General features: G+C 34.2%; 1 protein-coding gene across 2 annotated transcripts in view; it reads left to right on the plus strand.

The window, feature by feature from the left end:
* znf385d (zinc finger protein 385D) overlaps positions 1-22914 on the plus strand; it is a 113835-nt gene that overhangs the window by 85499 nt on the left and 5422 nt on the right. For both annotated transcript variants that reach the window (XM_073847109.1, XM_073847110.1), the window contains exons 5-7: positions 16599-16877; positions 19160-19341; positions 21557-21658. In XM_073847109.1, the coding sequence (XP_073703210.1) occupies positions 16599-16877; positions 19160-19341; positions 21557-21658 (563 nt within the window). The remainder of the gene's footprint in view (positions 1-16598; positions 16878-19159; positions 19342-21556; positions 21659-22914) is intronic.

Here is a 22914-nt window from a genome sequence, read left to right on the forward strand (position 1 = left end):
GTGTTTTACATTATTAGTAGTAGCAATAGTAACTTTGTTGAATACTGCAGAAATAATTACTAAGTGAACCATTACTGAGAGTAAAAAGCTGGTTTACTTTCTTTTCCCTGGTGCATCTAAAACATTCAAGACTAGAAAAAGACACTACTGCACCTCCAGATCTAGCAGTGTCACAGACGTGTACAAATGAAAAAGAAAGGAACAAAAGTAAGAAATTGTCAGAGCTGAAAATGACATCTAATCAGTGAGAAGTCAGCATCAGCAGCAGCAGCAGCACAAATGGCTGCTATCTGAGGCAGAGAGAGAGAGAGTCCGGTCTTGCTGCCATGCTTTGATGTGATGCCCGAGACGGGCAGAGGGCAGAGAGATGAGGAGATGAGTCAGCAGCCGCGTGTGTGTGACAGAGACGCCTCCATCTCTCTGTTCCAGTCCAGTGCCGCAGGAAATGTACCCTGATATTAGCTATTAAAGAGCAGATTGTCAGGGGAGGGATGCCAGCTCAGACAGCTGCACAATGTGGGCAGGAAGAGAGAAGAACAGACCAGAGTTAAGATGCTTTCACAGGGTTCAGGGCTGGATTCTGGACCAGACTGGCGCTCTCAGGTCTCAGGAGCCTCAAAAACCGCAGGCTGTGTGAAATTTCACCTGCAAATCTGATGCTTCTAAGATGTTTCTCCTGAGGAAAAATAGCTTGGGGATCTTACATGTGTCAGTTTCAGGAGAGATCTCAAAAGTGTGTGTTTTTTTTTTTTTTTAGTTTCTGCAGTACTTAAAATGGTTGTAATCATAAATTCATGGTATTAAATGTTGCATGCATTGCTAAAAATAAAAAAAAAAGTTTGGTTTTGCTTTCCAATACACCTTTCTAAACATTCTTAAATAAAGGTACATTTACTTGAAATGGAAAATGAAGATATTAACTTGCTTAATTTGTTCAGTTTCTTAGAAAACAAGACTTCATGTCTTCATTTCCAAGTAAATGTATCTTCATTTAAGGATGCTTAGAAAGGTGTATTGAAAAGCAAGATTAAAAAATGTGGAAGATGTATTTTTAGCAATGCATGCAACATTCAATGCCATGACTTTATTAATTTGTTCAAAAGTTACATACGCTTGATTCATCTTATTTTGCTAAAATAATTAACATTTTGCAGATTCTGCAAGGTGTATTTAAACTTTTGTCCTCAACTGTATGTGTTGAAAATAAAAATAGGTTTAAAAAAAAAGATGAAGGCATGAATACCTTTGTTCCCATCCAAAAAATCCTATGCTGTAAGATGCATTTACTTAAGAAGCAAAATGGAAAGATAAAAAGTATTGTTTTCTGTGAAATTGATCAAAATGAAGCAAATTACGAATAACAAACAACAGATCTGCCAATGGGCTCTGAAAAAAGAAAAAATTTGTTCAGTTTCTCAGAAAACAAGACTTTGCTTAAAACAAGAACAATTATGTCAGTGGGGCATTAAAACTTTTTTTCAGAGCAGAATCTTTCAAAAGGTTCAAACGCTCACTGATGCTTCAGAAGGATAAACGATGCACTAAGAGCCAGGGGGTGAAAACTTTTTAATGTATATTCTTTCTTTTTTTGCTTAAAAAAATCTTTTTTTTCCCCCATATAGTACTACCCCTCAGAAGCTACAGAATTTACTTACGTTTACCAGAAGACCAAAAGTCCCCCCCCCGGCTCTTAATGCATCATTTTTTCTTCTGGAGCATCAGTGAGTGTTTGAACCTTCTGTAACATGAGTCCCTCAGTTGTCCTCAGTGTGAAAAGAATTAATCTCAAAATCATACAGTCATTGTTGGAAAGGGTTATATACACAAAAATGCTGAAAATCAAAAAAACAGAGATATGGATCATTCAGGTAACAACACAGTATTAAGAATCAAGTGTATGTAAACTTTTGAACAAATTCATTTGTATAAATTCATTTCTATTATTTTCACTTGTGGACTAAATTTAAACGTCTTTTATGTGAAATATCTTATGCAGGTCAGTACTAAATAAAAAATAACATGCATTTTGCATAACCCCTCTTATTTGTGCATTTATTTTGGGACTTTTTAAACTTTTGAGTCAGAAATGTGAATATGAACAAAAAATGTATTTTGCTATCCACATTCATTTCATTGTGTTAAACTCTTACTGCATGACTCATTTGTCTTAGTTTTTTATTCCTCCTGAGGCATTTAATGAGAAATATCTGACACAGAGTTGATAGTTAAAGGTGAGGTGTATAATTTGTGCATCACCAAACAAAACTGCACAAGACTGCCTTATAGTCAGTATAAATAGGAAGAACTGGGAGAAAGTTATAGAGAAAAAAAATACTCAGAGGAACCCATTAAGTCTGTGAAAAAGCAATAAAAATTTATTTTGGGAAGAGAGAGATTTGCAAACTCTTGACTGTTCAGTCATCAGCAAACCTGACGTCCTTTCACAGCATCTTCACTGTCTGCAGCGCTCAGCCTTTCATCAGCCACTGAGCTGGAAAAAAACCTTACAAACACACACTTACAGCCTGCTAGAGATGATGATGCTGCAGCTGCGGTGAAAGAACTGAACTTGTGAACTGAACTGAAGTCTCGTCAGCTCACCCAGGCTGCATTTATTTGGTTATAAATACAGTAAAATTCTGAAATATTATTAGCATTTTAAAGAACTGCTTTCTATTTGAATGTATTATAAAATGTAATTTATTCCTGTGATCAAACCTGAATTTTCAACACCATTATTCCACGCTTCAGTGTCACATGATCCATCGCAAATCATTCAAATATGCTGATTTGCTGCTCAAGAAAATTTCAAGTAATGAACATTTTTTAATTTTTTAAAGAATACTCTTATGCTCATCAAGGCTGCATTCACCTGATCAAAAATACAGGAAAAAACTGTAATATTGTGAAATATTATTACGGCTTAAAAAAAATGTTTTCTATCCTAATATATTTTAAAATATAATTGATTTCTGTGATGCAAAGCTGAATTTTCATCAGCCATTACTCCAGTCACTCCAGTTTCACATATTCTTTCAGAAATCATTGTATTTGTTGATTTATTACTTTTATTATCAATGTTAGAAACATAAAAGTTGTGCAGCTTTTTTGGAAGTTTATTTCCCCCCCAGGATTCTTTAAATTAAAAGTTTAAAAGAACAGCATTTATTCAAAATAGAAATCTTTTCTATAAATATAAATAAAAGAATTTGATTTCACTTTTTATTAATTTAACACATCCTTGGTGAATAAAAGTAATTATTTCTTTCCAAAAAAAAAAGAAAGGATACAAATTTACTGACCACAAATTGTTACAAACAAATTGTGTTCTTTTTAACATTTAATTTATTAAAGAATCCTGAAAATCCTGAGCATTTATTATTTTTAATTTTGAAAACGGTTGTGCACTGCAAAAAATGCTTTTCTTACTTAGATTTTTTCTTAGTTTCCAGCCAAAATATCTACAAATGGTTAAATCAAGAAGGACTTTCTAGATGAGTAATAATGATTTTAGAAAAAAAAAAGTCCAAATTTAGTGAGTTTTTGCTTAGAACAAGCAAAATAATCTGCCAATATGGTAAGCAATTTTTTTTTTATTTCAAACAAAAAACAAGATTATTTTTCTTACCCCATTGGCAGATTATTTTGCTTGTTTCAAGCAAAAATGCATTTAATTTTGACTTTTTTTTCTGAAAACAAGACAATGATTTTTACTCATCTAGAAAATCCTTCTTGATTTAAGAATTTTTTGATATTTTGGCTGGAAACAAGAAAAAAAAAATCTAAGTAAGAAAAGCATTTTTTGCAGTGGCTGCTTCATATTTTTGTGGAAACCGTGATATATTTCAAGATTCTTTGATAAATAGAAAGTTCTAAAAAACTGTTTATTTGAAATAGAATGTTTTGTAACATTACAGTTGTTTTTATGCATTCATGCGTCCTTGCTAAATAAAACCCATAATTTACTTCCCATGAAACATTCAATCTTTTCTGATTGGCTGTGAATGTCGTGTCAAGCAGCAGGTTTGTATTGAGTGTGGACAGACGGATTGGCTGTCGTGGGGCGGCGCTTTGGACGCGCCGTTATGGCAACAGCACAAATGACCTCCCTCACTTGTGTTTTACAGCAGCTATTACTCTCTATAAAATATGGAGCATTTCTAAATGAGATATTTGGGGCAATTAATAAAAAAAACAGAGGTCTGACAGGAACGCGTGGCCCTCGGGGACTGATTTCACAAGTCAGTGTGATTCATAATGGGGCGTAATCATTATAATTAGAGGCCTTAATCCAGCATCATAGTGAAAATGTAATCAGAACTCAGGGGAACTTTCTGATTAGTTGGTATAATAACGAGGGTGGAAGGATTATGGAGACGTGCGCTTATTACTGCCCCCATAATTAAAGAGCAGAGATTGGCAGAGTGTTTAAGGCACATCGGCAGGACCGAAAAGGAACTCATGGAATGAGCAGCTCTCTTTCTTTACCGAGTAACTTGAGAAAATGAGATATATTTCACCAGATAAAAATAGTTTTAAGTTAGTTATTTATTAGTTATCTTTGGCTGTAGTGTGCCAGTAGGAAATATCAGTTTATTATTTGTAATAAAGTGAGATTTTTTTATTTGCACAAGGACTCTGACAACATCTCATCATCATCCAGTCTGTCTGGAATGACAACACTGCAAAAAATGCTTTTCTTACTTTGTTTCCAGCCAAAATATCTAAAAATTCTTAAATCAGGAATGATTTTCTAGGCAAGTAAAGATTTTTGTCTTGTTTTCCGAAAAAAAGTCAAAATTAAGTGTGTTTTTGCCTGAAACAAGCAAAATAATCTGCCAATGGGGTAAGAAAAATAATCTTGTTTAAAATAAGATTTTTTGCGTACCCCATAGGCAGATTATTTTGCTTGTTCTAAGCAAAAACTCTGTATATTTTATTATTGGTATGATTTTGTCATCAAGTTACTAGTTTAAAATGTGTTATTTAATTCATATTTTTTACTATTAGTAATTTTATCAGACAGTGTAATATATAATATACAAAAGATATATTATTGATAATATTTTTGCAAGGAGTAACAAATCAGTATTAAAAACTAATGAAAGCATGTTTAATTATTAATAATCGTATCCCTTTATATTCATTTTGTAATTAATAATTTTTCAAATTTAATTTACATCATGTTAAACTAAATAAAAATCATAAATAAAACTAAATAAAACTTTTTTGAATATTTTATTTCAGTTAAAGTTTATTTCAAGTAACGGCAATATTTAGCAACTTGATCAAAAATACAGAAAAAAAACAGTAATATTGTAAAATATTATTACAGTTTAAAAAATAGTTTTCTATTCAAATATATTTTAAATGATAATAGTTTCCTGTGATGCAGGAATAAGTGTCACATATTCTTTCAGAAATCATTCTTATATGCTGATTTATTACTTTTATTATCAGTGTCAGAAACAGTTGTGCTGCTCTTTTTTCTTTCTTTTTTTTTAACCTTTTTGGGTGATTTTTTTTTAGGATTCTTTGATAAATAAAAAGTTAAAAAGGACTTCATTAGGTTTTAAATAGACATCTTTTCTAAAAAATATAAGTCTTTGCTTTCACTTTTTATCAATTTAACACTTCCTCAGTGAATAAAAATATTAATTGCTTTCAAAAAAAGAAAGAATACAAATTTACAGACCAATAGCTACTGACCAGCTATTATTACAGCTTAAAAAAATATATTCTAATATATTTTGAATTATAATTGATTTTTGTGATGCAAAGCTGAATTTTCATCAGCCATTACTCCAGTCTTTAGAGTCACATATTCTTTTAGACATCATTGTCATTTGCTGATTTATTACTTTTATTATCATTGTTGGAAAAAATGATTCTTTGTTGAATGAAATAGAAATCTTTTCTAAAAATATAAGTCTTTGCTTTCACTTTTTAATCAAGTTAACACATCCTTGGTGAATAGAAGTATTAATTTCTTTCAAAAAGAAGGAATACAAAATTACTGACCACAAGCTTTTAAATGGTAGTTTAAATTGTTACAAACAATTTTTAATTTTAAATAAATTCTGTTCTTTTTAACAAATTCTTTATTAAAGAATCCTGAACAAAGTATCCCAGCTTCACAAAATATGAAGCAGCACAACTGTTAAGACTGGAGTAATGATTGTGAAAATTCAGCTTTGCATCACAGGAATAAATTACATTTTAAAATATATTCAAATAGAAAATAGTTTTTTTACATTAAAAATAATATTTCACAATATTACTGTTTTTTCTGGATTTTTAAATTAAAAAATGCAGCCTTGATAAGTATAAGAATCTTTTTAAAAATAATATGTATATATTTTTAAATTTGAATTCATTAAGACAGTGTTGAATACAAAAAGTATTTGAGCTTTTTAGCTATGTATGAATGTCAAAAAGTGTCTTTCCGTTATTTTTACCGCTTCGGAATATAATTGGTGACATAAAAATGAACTACTACAGTACATGGACTGACCCAGATTTGCTCTGTCACCTTCAGCACCAAGAAAGAGCAGATTGATCAAGGCCATTTTGGTCATTAATGAGGAACCATCGATCTCTTTGTTTTTTTCCTCTTTTGATGTTCTATCTGTGTGCGTTTCTCCTTCTTTTGGCTCACAGGTCACAGTAGAGTCTATACATCACCAGCACACTGACAGACAATCAAAGCAGTCTGTACTTTCACAAATTACCCTTTAATGACTTATTTTCACACACACAAATGCTGCTCAAATTGATCACACACCGTAGTTTGGGATGTGCCAGGCTTCCCGTAGAGTCGACCGGTTGTGATCCGAGCTTCCTGATGGTAGATGAAAATGAGGCTAATGTTCAGGTCAGCGCTGCCGTTCACCTCGTTTAGTCTTTATCTGTCGTTCAAGGTGAATCTCCCCATAAACAGCAAATGACTTTGTGGGCTTTTTGACGTTAGCGCCAAATTGATTAATCATGAGCAAAGCTGTTTTAAATTACCTCCTCAGTGAAAGAGTAAAGCTGCCTGGAAAATATTATCTAAATTACTTGGTCTGTTCACAAGATGCATTTATCCACACAGTGTTCTTGCAGCAAAGATAACTTTAGAATTGTTTTTTAGATTATCCTCACTATAAGGAACGTACTGCACAACCAGTGTAATCTGATTCACAAACAAATGATTCTTTTGAACCGGTTCTTTATTTAATGAGTCAGCCAGAATGACCAATTAGTTCTTGTTTGAAATGTTACCACAAATAGTGTTGTGTTTGTTTAGTATGTAATTAGAACAATTTATTTGAGGGTTTTCCTCAAAAGTAATAAAAGAATCATTAATGGAGTCATTATGGAATTGGAATCATTAAGTGGAATGTGATTCATAATTGGTTAAATTGCCTCTGATTCTTAAAATAGAACACAATTCTTTCCAGATGATGTGCTGCTTCACACACATCTTTGAACCGAATGTGCGTCTACTAAACAAGTGCTAAAACTATTAAAAGGTAATTGAAATAAAGTTTAAGTAAAATATAAATATTAGACGGAAAAACGTACAAATTAGAACTCAATTAAATAAATTTAGATTTAAATATATACAAATAGATATACTATATAAAAATATAGATAAATATAAAAATTGAAACAAAAACTCAAAGCACATAATGCAATTAATAAAACTGAAAATCTGAAAGTAAAAGCTAATTCAAAATACAGATAAATATGGTAACACTTTACAATTGTCAGGGGTGCGTGTAGGAGTAGACGAGACGATATAGACAAAACACAATATATTGAATATAAATCTCCAAGTGGAACAAGGCAGGAACAAGGCAGGAACACTCACACACATCTATTTAACAGAAGGACCGACAGGGAACTGAAATCAAAGACAGACTTTTAAAGACAGACTAATTAACAAACACAGGTGACACAGATGACTAATAATTACAAGGACAGGTGCAGGGAATCACAATAACGAAGGGCTAAACCAAATGACAGATCAACGGGGGGAAGACAAATGGGAAAAACCAAAGACAAGACAGACAGAACTGTGACATTACGCCCCCCTCCGGAAAGGCGCGTCCTCGCGCCGTGGAAAAAACGAGAGGGGCGGAAAACCAGGAAACCAGAGTCAATGAGGGAGGGGGCTCCGGCGGAGGACGCAACCCCCGGAGGAGGACCAGAACAAAAGTCCAGGTGACACAAAAGACAGTCCATGGGGGCGACGACGGAGGGAGGAGCCAGGGAGGAAACAGGAGGGACCTGAAGCAGGAGAGCAGGACCCAGATCGCAGCCAGGATGACGGCCCACGGAGGAGCCGACGGAGGGAGGAGCCATGGTGGAGGAAGGACCGCCGACTCCGTGGGGCCGACCGACAGAGGCAGAGCAGCTGGCAGAGGAACCCGAAGCGGAGATGGAGAGCCGAAGATCCAGGGCGACACCGCGGATCCGGAGGGCCAAGGCGAAACAGGAGGCTCTGGCGGCCGAGGCGGAGGCGGAGATCCGGAGGTCCGCGGCGGAGCCGGAGCGACAGAGGACGAAGGCGACGCTGACGGGAAGGAGGAGCCTGACAGAGCCGGAGGGACAGAGGGACGAGGCGAAGCCAGAGGAGTGGAGTCCCGAGGCGGCGGATGGTCGACGACTGACCAAGGCGGAGCCGGTGGGCGACGGTGGAGAGGAGGGCGTCGAGAGCCGTGGTGGAGCCGCAGGGTCGGAGGGCCGAGGTGGAGATCTGGACTCGTAGGCTGGAGGCGGAGCTGAGGGATCCTCCAGCCATGCCACCGATGTTAGCTGGCATCCCTGCGGCGAGCCCACTGCAGAGATGGTGGGCTGAGGGTGAGCAAGGGGACTGACTGATGACCTGGGAGACTTTGGGCGGCTGGGCGGAACCAGCAGGGACTCAGGACGGCTGGGCGGAACCAGCGGGGACTCAGGATGGCTGGGCGGAACCAGCGGGGACCAGGCAGTTTCAGACAGACGAGGGCGGGTGGGAGGGAAGTCTATGCAGGTCAGTGGCTCAGAGAAAAAGTCTATTAAGTCATATGATTCATGTACCACAGCTTCAGAGAAAAAGTCAATTAAGTCCCCAGAGTTAGTTTCCATCTCACCCTCAGCGGTGGTGCAGTGGGCAGGGCTCTCCATTTCCCTCACTTGCTCCACGTCGCAATCCACCGTCACAGATGTGGAATCCGGCTCGCGCACCTGGTCAGCCGGAGAGGGCTCTGGCTCTGTCGCTCGCGGCTCTAGTCCCTCATCCGCGGTGCGCTCGGGTTCCCGCTCTGCTTGTCAGGGCGATGATTGGCTGCTCTCTGGGTCGTGAGTGGGGCTGACGTCCTCCTCGTGGAAGCCGACAGTCCAGGAAGATCCACTGGACGCCAGCACCCACTCGATGTATCCGGCAAGGCTCTCTCGAGGACCCTCCCCGGACAGCTGCGTCTTGATGTTATCACTTAGTCCGTTGCGGAAGAACGTGCACAAGCAGCTGTCCGGGTAGTGTGTAGATGGCACGAGGAACAGAAAGTCTCTGATGTGGTCCTCGAGAGAGCGGTTCCCCTGCTTCAGGAGGATGATGAAGACATTAGGGTCATCCATAAGGGGAAAAAAAATAAAACACTGATACAAAAACGGAAAATAAATGCAGGGAGAGGTGCCGGGTAAACTGTTGTGGTCGGTCCTTATGTCAGGGGTGCGTGTAGGAGTAGACGAGACGATAGACGATATAGACAAAACACAATATATTGAATATAAATCTCCAAGTGGAACAAGGCAGGAACAAGGCAGGAACACTCACACACATCTATTTCACAGAAGGACCGACAGGGAACTGAAATCAAAGACAGACTTTTAAAGACAGACTAATTAACAAACACAGGTGACACAGATGACTAATAATTACAAGGACAGGTGCAGGGAATCACAATAACGAAGGGCTAAACCAAATGACAGATCAACGGGGGGAAGACAAATGGGAAAAACCAAAGACAAGACAGACAGAACTGTGACAACAATGAGGTTTCAGTTGCTCTCAGCATTTACTAATACATTTTTCGGAATCAAAAATACAGTTAAAAATACAGTAAAAATTAATTAATCGACTGTGAAATTACATTTTAAAAAACTTAATATTAACGATGGTTAATATATGTAAAAATTAAAAATATATTGTTTATTGTTAGTTTATGATCAAACGTGTTTTTTTATTTTTCAGTCAAACTCATTTGACTTTAAATCTCAGGTGGACTTAAAATATTTTAAGTTAATATTTTCAATGATTATTCAACAATTTAACACATTTGCATGTTTTCTTATGTTGGTTAATGGTCATATTACCATATGTGCAAATGTTAATTATTTTACCAAAATAAGAGGGATCATACAAAATGCATTTTGTTTAGTGATAGTTGTTCATGAGTCCCTTGAAAAATCCTTCAGGTCCCACAAATTCTTTGGTTTTCCATCTTTTCACACTGAGGACAACTGAGGGACTCATTACAGAAGATTCAAACGCTCACTGCTTCGCCAGAAGGAAAAACAATGCATTACGATGCTGGGGGTGAAAACTTTTGAACAGAATGGAGATGTGTACTTTTTTTTTTTGTTATTTTGCCTAAATATCATATTTTCTTTATTTAGTACTGCCCTTCAGAGATTAAATTTTTACAGAAGACAAAATAGGTTAAATTTACCCTGATCTTCAAATTCAAAAGGTTTTCACCCCCTGGCTCTTAATGCATTGTGTTTCCTTCTAGAGCATCAGTGAGCGTTTAAACCTTCTGTAATAGTTGCATATGAGTCCCTCAGTTGTCCTCAGTGTGAAAAGATGGATCTCAAAATCATACAGTCATTGTTGGAAAGGGTTCAAATACACAAAAATGCTAAAAAAATAATAATTTGTGGGATCTGAAAGATTTTTCTGAAGAACAGCAGGCAGTTTAATGTTCAGAACAAACAAGGGACTATCACTAAACTATGAACAACTATCACTAAACAAAAAAAACAAAAAAACAAAACAACTGTGGATCATTCAGGTCACAACACAGTATTACGAATCAAGTGTATGTAAACTTTTGAACAGGGTCATTTTTATAAATTCAACTATTATTTTCTCTTGTGTACAATATGTAAACATCTTTTATGTGAAATATCTTCAGGTCTGTACTAAATAAACAATAACATACTTTACTTTAAAAGCAATTGAAAAGTAATTCAGATTTACAATGTAATCAGTAACAGACTCCATTTGTAAGCAATCTACCCAGGACTGCCGTTGGCATGTTGTATAGTAGGTGGTCTTAATAGTTGATGTGGGCTGTTATAACCGGTTTGTTTTTTCTCTCCAAACCCTCATCCGTAGAGCTTTGAGAAGAGCTCTTTTGGTTGTCTCTGGTCGAGTTCCCGGCTCTTACTTACAGTGGTCAAGCTCGACTGAAGTGTCCGTGCTGTCGCGGCTGCAGATTTAATAGAAACTGGAGTGCAAATGAAGTTCTCTGTGCCGAGCCTTCATGGTCAATGATGCTTCTCTGGTGGGAGAGAAATGGCTCTTTTTGCCCACGGTGCTGGCGCCCCAGTCCACGGCTCAACAAGCTAATCTCTTTGAGCCAGCTGGTGAGCCTTCAACACGGATGAAAGACTCTGGGCTCCAAAACTATATGTGCAGACCTATGTATTGGCAGAGTTAGGGTTAACCAGGGCTGAAACGATTATCAACACCGTCAACAATAATAAAAAAAAAAAAAAAAACTGTTGACAAATATTGTTGAATAGTCGTTTGGTCTCAGATGTAATGTAAGGGCCTGCAGTATCACAGTTTGACCAGTGTGGCGCTGTAGCACAAGACTGTAATTCAGCCTCCTGGCTGCCAGTGTTGCCAAGTCTGTGTTTTCCCACAGAATTGAAATACTTTTAATACTGCTGAATTTGACCTCCTAGAAGCTAGTTTTAACCCCCAGAAATGCAATTTTGGAGCAATTTTGAGCCATTTTCCCCTAGAATGCAATCAGGCTAGTTTTAGGGTTTGTACAAGGTGCTTAAAGTACTTGAATTTGACAATTTGAAATATAAGGCCTGGAAAACCCTTGAAAATAGCAATATTCCTGAAGAGGTTTTTAAAAAGTGCTTGAAATATTGAAAGACAATGTATCTATGAAATAAGTGTTTAATTTTGTCAGTAAGCACATATCTTTTCACGCAAAGTTCACACAATTCAAAAAACATCATAACTTTTTTGCTTATTTCAGTTAATGCCAGAAAACAATCAAGCTAAGTAAGGAGTAGTACTGACATTGGAACTTCAACTTACGTATTGCAAATCATTTGATTTAGATTGGAATTTTGCATATTTTAAATCATTAAATTCAGGTCGGGACATTGCGTATCGCAAATCTTTTGTTTCTGATTGGGACTTTAAATTACAGGTTACGAATAATTTGATTTAGATCAGAATGTGTTTGTGAATGGGTGAAACAGAGCTTTTCAAGCCTCCAAATCAGTTAAACCATTGAAAGGAAGTGCTCCAATCGGATCGCGGATCGCAAATCATTTGTTTCAGATCTGGACTTCAACTCACATATCACAAATCATTTGATTCTGGAGAGGCCTTTGCGTATCGCAAATCTTTTTTTTTTTCAGATCGGGACTTCAAATTTACCATTTTTTGTCCATTGTGGAAAAAAATATTTATTAGCTTTTATTTACATTTGAATAAAAAGTGGCATGTCCAAAATTATTCATACCCTTTGCAAACTGTCCCAGTCTATGGGGAAATCCAAAGTTCTATACCATTCCAAATAGTCCAAGCTGTTCTAAAGCATCCTAATTACCCTGATTCATTGGGAACAGCTGTTTTAATCAACTCAACAGGTAAAAAACAGAAGCTCTCTGATGTTGGTTTGTGGACAGTCATGGCTAAGACAAAGGAGCTCACTGAGGACCTGCGGCTGCGCATTGTGGCTGCTCACACATCAGGAAAGGGCTATAAGACCATATCTAAATGTTTTGAAGTTCCAGTGGCTACAGTGTAAAGTATTATTAAAAAATACAAGACGTTCCGCACTGTGGAAAATCTCAGAGGACGTGTTCGGAAGCCAAAAGTGACACCTGTGCTGGCCAGGAGGATAGTGAGAGAGGTAAGAAAGAATGCAAGGATCACCACCAAGGCCATCCTGATGAATCTGGGCTCTGCTGGTGGCAACATCTCAAGGCAGACAGTCCAACAGACACTGAACACCGCTGGGTTCCACGGACACAGACCAAGGAGGACACCACTTCTCCAGATAAGTCACACAAAAGCCCACTTGGCCTTTGCAAATGCTCATCTGGACAAAGAGGAAGACTTCTGGTCTTCTGTTTTATGGTCAGATGAAACAAAAATTGAATTGTTTGGCCACAATTATGTAGCCTTCATTTGGCGTGAAAAAGGAGAAGCCTTCAACCCTAAGAACAACATCCCCACTGTCAAACATGGTGGTGGGAACCTAATGTTTTGGGGGGGTTTTCAGCCGGTGGACCAGGGAACCTAATCACAGTAAACGGCAGCATGAAAAAGGAGCAATACATCAAAATTCTCGACAACAACATCAGGCAGTCTGCAGAGAAACTTGGCCTTGGGCACCAGTGGATATTTCAGCACGACAACGACCCAAAATACACAGCAAAAGTGGTGAAGAAATGGTTAGCAGACAAAAACATTTTGCAGTGGCCCAGCCAGAGTCCTGACCTAAATCCAATTGAGAATCTGTGGTGGGAGCTAAAGATCAGGGTGATGGCAAGGAGACCCTCCAACCAGAAAGAGTTGGAGCTCATCGCTAAATATGATTGAACAAAAATACCAGTGGAGACATGCAAAAAGCTGGTCAGCAATTATAGGAATTGTTTGAATGCTGTAATAGCCAATAAAAGCTTTTCTATTGATTATTGAGAAGGGTATGAATAATTTTGGACATGCCACTTTTTGTTCAAATGTAAATAAAAGCTGAGTAATATTTTTTTCCACAATGATGCCTCTTGTACATCATCGTCTTATCTTCTGGGAGAAGTGTCATTTCCGGCCAAAAAAAACTTGCTGGTTGAATAAAAGTAACTTTAAGTCAGAATTTGCCAGGGGTATGAATAATTTTGGGCTTGACTGTATCAGTGAAACAATAAATTATTTGTTGATTCTAATAATCATTAGATTAAACGATTTTCAAAATAACTGTTTTTTGCAGGCCTAAGGTTAACTAATTGGTTTTCGTCTGAGCAAGATTTTCGGTAGCATCCATGTCTCTTTTTTCTTTAACAGATGATCCGAAGAGGAGCTCTGGGATAAATAAGAGACTCTACTTAACGGGTCACCAAAATAGAGCGACATAATTCAGTATCGATTGAGTCCCCGGGGTCTGAAATGAAGAGAGCCTCTGGGTTATTACTGTACAAAGAGTTCAGACCCCTCAGACATTGATCAGAGCATCCTGCCAAAACCAGAGCTCATCTGGGGAAAATCAGCGGCACTTTATCTTATTCGGCGCAATTAATTTCAGTGCCGAGCGCATTAGGTAATATTGGCGTGTGGCGCCATCGATCTCGATATCTGACACAGTTATTTTCCAGCATAAATAAAGGAAGTCTTCAAATCAAATCCAACACTTGGGGAAAAAAACTCGCAGCCAGAATACAAGAGTGCCGTTTGACGGAATAATGTGCTCATGTATTATTGACAATAGCAACGAAGGAGCTTTTAGAGCTTGACAAGTCATCAGTGACATCAGGGTTTGTGTTTATGTGTGCCTGCTGCATATTTATTCATCCAAAACACAATCCAGTACTCATTCATCCAGTGGACAATGTAATGTGTTTATAATTAGAAAAATCTGACTTTTATTTGCACCTCAGACGCATTCAGTGCATTGCTTCAGTGAGAAAAATATGCATGTGTTTATCAAATATTTATTTAATTTTGTAATAATTAAATTTTACATTTATGAAGTTATATTTTAGTAATTTTTTTAATTAGATTTTATTTTGCATGGTCCAATTAATTACTTAATACTTATCTCAGTTATTTTCTTCTTTGAAATTTGATAAAGGCTAACTAAATGATTATTCATAATAAATTAATGATGAGTCTGTATTTATTTATTTGTTTATTTGCTTGTTTCAAACTGTTTATTTTAAATTTTTTGATGAGTCTGTATTTATTTATTTGTTTGCTTGCTTGTGTTTCAAAAATGTATTTTAATTTTTGCAATTTATTACATTATTTTAAATTAATTAAATGTTATGATATTTTAATTAGATTTTATATTGTATGGTCCAGTAAATTTAATACTTACTGAAAAAATACTAAATACTAAAACAAAAAAAAAATAAAAGGTACTTATCTCAATCATTTTCTTCTTTTAGTTGAAACTTGATAAAGGATAACTAAATAATTATTCATAATAAATTAATGATGAGTCTGTATGTATTGATTTATTTGTTTATTTGCTTGTTTCAAAAATGTTGTGTTTAATTTTTGCAATTTATTAAATTATTTAAATTAATTCAGTTTTACATTTTACTAAGTTATAATATTTTTGTTATTATTTTTAATTAGATTTTATATTGCATGGTCCAATTAAATATTTAAAAAATTAAAAAGGTACTTTATCTCAATCATTTTCTTCTCTTATTCTTGTATAGAGGTGAACTAAATGATTATTGCGAAAAAAATGAATGATGAGTCTGTATTTATTTATTTGTTGGTTTGCTTGTGTTTATAAAATTGTATTTTAATTGTTGCAGTTTCTTAAATTATTTTAAATTAATATAATTTTACATTTATGAAGTTATAATATTTTTGTAATTATTTTGATTTTATATTGTCCAGCAAATTAAATACTTAAACAATTAAGGTGCTAGGTGTTTCAAAAATGTATTTTAATTTTTGCAATTCATTAAATTATTTTAAATTACATTTTGTATTCAATTTTAATTTTTAATTAAAATTACATTTTGTGTTGCCATTCAGTTTGTTAGTTGTGTGTTAATTGTTCAAAAAAAATTTTTTTTTTTGTGTAGTCCAGTAAATAATATCTTCATATTTAGAACTTGATGTATACAAACTAAATGGTTATTCATAATAATCATATCTTTTATTTTATTTTTATTTTTGCATAATACTAAATTTATTTAAATAAATTAAAATTTTTATTAATAAATTATAATTAACTAATAATTATTTGTTGTTAGTTGTGTGTGTGTGTGTGTGTGTGTGTGTGTGTGTGTGTGTGTGTGTGTGTGTGTGTGTGTGTGGGTATTTCTGATGGAAATTGAGCACATTTTTTGTATAATATGTCTTTGTATAATCCATTAAATTAAGTACTTTAAAAAGGAAAGGTACTTCATTTCAATTATTTTCTTTGGACCTTGATAAATAGAAACAAACCAATTATTCATCATATCTGAATGATGAGTCTGGCATCAGTGCAAGAACAGCACATTAAAAAACACTTGAGTTCAAAACAAAAGGCTCGCAATGAAAACAGTAAAGCTATTATTTTCAACAAGATCTTCTACGGAATGCAAAATGATTTGACACTTACCAATAACAGGTGATTTGTCTTGAACAGATGGGAGTCCTGGAGCACCTGTGGCCCCTTCATCAACCTCTTCTGCCCCGATGTCCGGCCCCGTCGTGGAGCCCACAGAGCCAGAGTCTACCTCAGTGTCAGGAGGGGAGGACGGCCGCTCCATCACGCCCAACCCGCCTGAACCAGAGGAGACCGACCCCGAAGTCAGTCCAGAGAAAGAGATGGAGACAGAGGATGAGAAAGCGATGCGTCTGCTCTACTGCTCCCTCTGTAAGGTGGCCGTCAACTCAGCATCGCAGCTAGACGCGCATAACACCGGTGAGCAGCTTTTTAGAGCACCTAGCAATGAGACTATTCTGAATTTAGCAAGATCTGGTCATACTCAGACACTCAGACAAAACAGTTGAAGGGCTTTAGAAGTAAAAATCCCTTTTAAAAAGGGCTTCGTTTCATATCCTTTATTATATTGCTGTTGCTGCTGTTTTATGTCTTAATATCGCAGTGATTTTGTCATGGTAAGGAATGCAAATTGCTGTAATACACAGCGTCTTCCTATTTTATTTAAGAGCAGGCCATAAGTAGGGCGGCGACTAACGACTATTTTTATAATTTATCGATTAATCAGAACCACTAATTTCCCACAAAAAATAAACTGTTTTACTTAAGAACATTTTATTTTTTATTAAATTCATTAACTGGAGATGCTTTTGATTATTAAAACTTAACGGAACCATTAAAATGGAATCTAGAAAAGTATTGGAAAAGAATTTGGCAAATATAAAACTATAAAACTCTATAAAAGTTTATTTTTGCTTTTTGCTTAAAAAAAGTTAAGTATAGGAAAATAATTTAAATAGAAAAAACTTAACTTAGATTATTTATTATTAAAATTTTTGCAACTTATTAAATTATTTAAAATTAATTTTACATTTCATTTAGTTATAATATTTTGTTATTATTTTTAATTAGATTTTATATTGCTTATTCCAGTTAAATACTTAAAAAACCTAAACGTACTTATCTCAATCATTTTCTTTTTTTTATTTGAAACTTGATAGCGGTGAACTAAATGATTATTCATAATAAATAAATGATGAGTCTGTATTTATTTATTTGTTTGCTTGTGTTTCAAAATTTTTATTTTATTTATTTTTATTTAATTAGACATTTTATTAAGTTGTAATAACAGGGGCTAACTAAATAATTATTCATAATCAATGAATGATGAGTCTGTATTTATTTATTAGTTTGTTTCGGAAATTGTATTTTAATGTTTTCAATTTATTAAAATATTTTAAATTAATTAAATTTGACATTTTATTAATTTTTTTTCTAATTTTTAATTAGATTTTATATTGCATAGTCCAGTAAAATAAATGCTTTAAGCACTTTCACAGGCTAACTAAATAATTATTCATAATAAATAAAGGATGAGGATATTTATTTATTTGGAATTTGGAAATAAAACGGATTTCATAGGGCCCTATAATTATAATTTGTTTTGTGGTAATAAAACCTGGTGTAAGTAAACAGCCTTTGCAATTGCTTAAAATACATATATAATAGCAATAAGGCAATAATTATTAGTTCAAATAAAGAACCCAAGCAAGAAATCGTAGTTTTATTGGACAAAACTGTTGAAACACATAATGTATTATAAACAATAGAGCTAATGTATATTAGGCATTACAACAAAGGCCTGCAGAGGGCGCCAACGCCCTGACGACTGTTTTTACACTTTACTCTGCGATCTAATCCTTTTTAATATTGACTAAACATTTAAGTCAACGGTCCACTTAATCTTTAATATTTGGCCATATCTTTACCACAGAAATGCTATAGCCACAGTAATTTAATAATTATGTGGACATCAAAATGTAAACTTAGAGTGAGGGTTTAAACTTTTATTTTGAAATCGTGATGAACACTCACTTGTATTCTCCTGAGTTTACATAGGTTTATAAACGATTTACCTTACAAATCTGATGAAGTGGCGCAGGATGTGTTCCTAGATGAATGTTATAATAAACCCAAACTCACAAAAACATGCAGAGATAATATTTTGCATTTTTACTGTATTTTTAATCAAATAAATGCCGCCTTGCTGAGCAAAAGAGACAAAAAAACATAAAAATCTTACAGACTGCTTGTTCTGAAGCACTTTTTGCTTCAGATAATGTTGTGATGTGGAACTGTTTGATTTGGTTTGTGGTTTGGAACTTTTAAAAGATTTTTAAACATATGCTAATGGAGAAAATGAATCATAACAATGCTGAAACCAAAGCTGCGGGTCACAGAGGCTGCTTTTCCTTCACTATTTGATCCAACTGATCCATATTAGATTTTCAGACTTTGTACAGAAGTTACACATTTGTTTGTCTTCAAAACTAGTTTCCAGTATATCAGATCAATGAGAAACATAAACTCTTTTGACGGTTAGTGCATGCTTAGTACTAATGCATATTACATACATAAACTCCTTACAAATGTGATGCATCAGCGTTGAAGATCCCGTCCAGCCCTCACGGTTTTGTTTTCTCTGGCAAAGGCGTATCATTAAGATGATAAATGTTTTGAACCTGCTATGTTTTGTTCCTCAGGCACCAAACACAAAACCATGCTGGAGGCTCGGAGTGGGAACGGCTCCATCAAATCGTTCCCCAGGCCCGGGCTGAAGAGCAAGCTGGCTACACCCACTAAAGCAGACACGGGCCTGCAGAACAAGACATTCCACTGTGAAATCTGCGACGTGCACGTCAATTCAGAGACGCAGCTCAAGCAGGTGAACGTCTGAACCTCATTTGTCTATCATTCTGAAAACGAAAACCCTGCATGAAACAGCACAGTGGCGCATTGCATGGGCAGCATCATACGCGACGCCTATGTAGTGATTTGACTACAGATTTTACTTGTGAGATCTGTTATATAACACAGATGTTGTCACTCTATTGTAATGGAAGATTTCAGACGGAAATATTGTGTACTGTTTTACTAAAATGGTTAAAGTGTATATTTTAAGTAAAATTTGCTTTTTGAAGAAGATAGGTGCAGTTCCATTTCATAAATGAAAGTGTACAAAAAGTATGAATGATTATTATTTTTTTGTGTAAATTATTACAATGATATACACTACCGTTCAAAAGTTTGGGGTCAGTACATTTTTATTGTTTCTTTTTTTTTTTTTTTTTTACAAATTAATACTTTTATTCACCGAGGATGTATTAAGTTAATAATTAAAAGTTTATTAAAAGTTAATAATAAATAATTTACATTGTTATAAAAAAATTATATTTTGAATAAACACTGTAATTTTTAAACTTATTCATGAAAGAAAAAAATCACAGGTTCCAAAAAATATTTGGCAGCACAACTGTTGATATTATCCAACTTTGATCATTCTAATAATAAATCAGCATATTAGAATGATTTCTGAAGGATCATGTGACACTTAAGACTGGAGTAACAGCTGATAAAAATTCAGTTTTCATCAAAGGAATAAATTCTATTTTAAAGTATGTTAAAATAAAAAACATTTTGCAATATTACTGTTTTTTTCTGTATTTTTAATCAAATAATTGCAGCCTTTATGAGCATAAGAGACGTCTTAAAAGACTATTGCAAGTCTTACTGACCTCAGACTTTTGAATGGTAGTGTAATTTAAACATTTTATTTTAATGTTTTATTTAATTTAATAATAATTAATTCATTAATATTTAATTTGTTGTAATTATACTAGATAAATAAATAGATAGATAGATAGTTTAACATTTTTATTTAAGTTTGTAATAACTTATTATTATTATTTGTTATTATTATTATTATTATTATTATTATACATTATTATAATGAAATTCCATTACATATTTATTATATAATTTACTAATTTTATTTTAATGTTAATAGATATATAGAAAGTTTAAATATTTAATTTAATTTTGTAATTATTGTCATTATTTGTTATTATTATTATAATGAAATTCCATTATACATTTATTATATAATTTAAACATTTTATTTTAATGTTTTATTTAATTTTTTAATAATTCATTATTTTTATTTGTTGTTATTATGATAAATTATGCTAGATAGATTAATAGAGAGAGAGGGAGAGAGATTTAAATATTTTATTTAATTTTGTAATTATTCATTATTATTATTTGTTTTTATTATGATAGATTATTATAATGAAATTCCATTATACATTTATTATAGAATTTAAACATTTTAATATTTAATTTTGCAATAATTCATTATTATTATTATTATTATTATTATGATAGATAGATAGATAGATAGATAGATAGATAGATAGATAGATAGATAGATAGATAGATAGATAGATAGATATTTTATTTAATTGTGTAATTATTCATTATTATAATCTATTATTATTATGATAAATTATTTTAATGAAATGACATTATAAATGTATTATAGAATTTAAACATTTTATTTTAATGTTTGATTTTGTAATAATTTATTATTATTATTTGTTATAAATATATACAGACAGACAGACAGACAGACAGACAGACAGACAGACAGACAGACAGACAGACAGACAGACAGACAGATAGATAGATAGATAGATAGATAGATAGATAGATAGATAGATAGATAGATAGATAGATAGATAGATAGATAGATAAAGTAGTTGTATTGATATGTGTTATGTGATATAAAAATAATTTCTGTAATTTTGTGGAGGACCTAGATGGTCAGCACCTATTTTTTAAATAGATTATTTAAAAAATCATAGTAAAAAAACTAAATCATAAATTCAACATCTTTCAGTCTAAATAAATTAATAATATAGGATGGAATGTGTGTTTGTGTGTGTGTTACTATAAATGCTTGTGGCAAATAATCTGCAGTGCAAATTGCTTTTTAATTTGGTATGAAAAGTTGATAACGGCATTAAACGCTGTTATAGAATCTGTAAAGTGCGTCTGTCAGCTCATCACATCTGTGTCACATTCTGTGTTTGTATCGTCAGCATATCAGCAGCAGACGCCATAAAGACAGAGCTGCAGGGAAACCAGCCAAACCCAAGTTCAGTCCTTACACCAAAACCCAAAGAGGAGCCACCAAACAGACAGTAGGTTCCTGCTTTCTCTCGCTTCCAAATGGAAATGCCTGTTCAAGAGGCCTGAATAAAGAGAAAAATATCAACTATTTGGTTGTGGCCAAGCATTAGTTCTGTTTTGTGTTATTAGTGATAAAGAAATAATGGTGTCAGCCCAGACTGTTTCAAAATCAGATGTTGCATGGTGAATCATTGCTGTATTTAATAAAGACAACATGAATTGATTTCACAACACATTTAACTTGCACAATGTGACTAAATTGTTGACAATGTGACAAAATTGTGACCAGGACTTCAAAAGTTCATCTTTAGATGACATGGTGGTGAATAATATTAATGTTTGATTTATTAAATAATTTAAAAAAAATACACAATTACAATAATATACAGTACATTCAAATGCTTAATGTAATGTTTCTGAAAAAAAGAAAGATGTTTTCTATTTGAATATGTTAAAAATTAATTTTATTCCTTTGATGCAATACAAGATTTTCAGCATTTTCAGTGTCACATGATTCTTCAGAAATCATTCTAATATGCTGTTTTGCAGCTCAAGAAACATTTCTTATATTATCGGTTGAAAACAGCTGTGCCGCTTAATATTTTTGTGGAAATCGTGATGCATTTCTTCCCTAGATTTTTTGATGAATAGACAGTTCAAAAGAACAGCATTTATTCTAAACAGAAAACTTTTTGATCAAACTTTTGACCCCAAACTTTTGACCAGTAATGTAGTTTATTAGTGTTTTCAGCACCTGTTTGACTCGTGTGTGTCAGCAGAAAAAGTTACTCCAGAGCTAGGGGAAGTCATTACATTTTGATGAACGTTTATCAAAACAGTTTTTGTCCTTTTGAATAACACGTCCTGATGAATTATACACATCAAGACTGTTTATTAAAGTGATAGCTCACCCAAAAATGAAAATTCTGTCATTGTTTACTCATCCTCAAGTCGTTCCAAACCCGTATGCTGATATTTTTTCAGCTTCGTTCCATGCAACAACAGCTCATAGTGAACACATCTGTCAAGCTGAATGTGAACACAAATGAGATTTCAAAGTTTTTCAGTGAGTCAGTGGAATTTCAGTCTGTTCCTCAAACAAATCTATCATCTGACTTCAGACGTTGTGGAAGATAGCGCGTGATTCATGTGGACTACTGTTCTGGTGCTTGTGGTCACTGTGAACTGTTGTTGTATTGAAACAGTTATTCATACAAGGTGCTTAAAGTGCTTTGAGGACTTGAATTTGAAATTTAAGGTCTGGAAA

Source organism: Garra rufa, chromosome 9, assembly GCF_049309525.1.
Source record: "Garra rufa chromosome 9, GarRuf1.0, whole genome shotgun sequence".
In the NCBI taxonomy this organism is placed as follows: domain Eukaryota; kingdom Metazoa; phylum Chordata; class Actinopteri; order Cypriniformes; family Cyprinidae; genus Garra; species Garra rufa.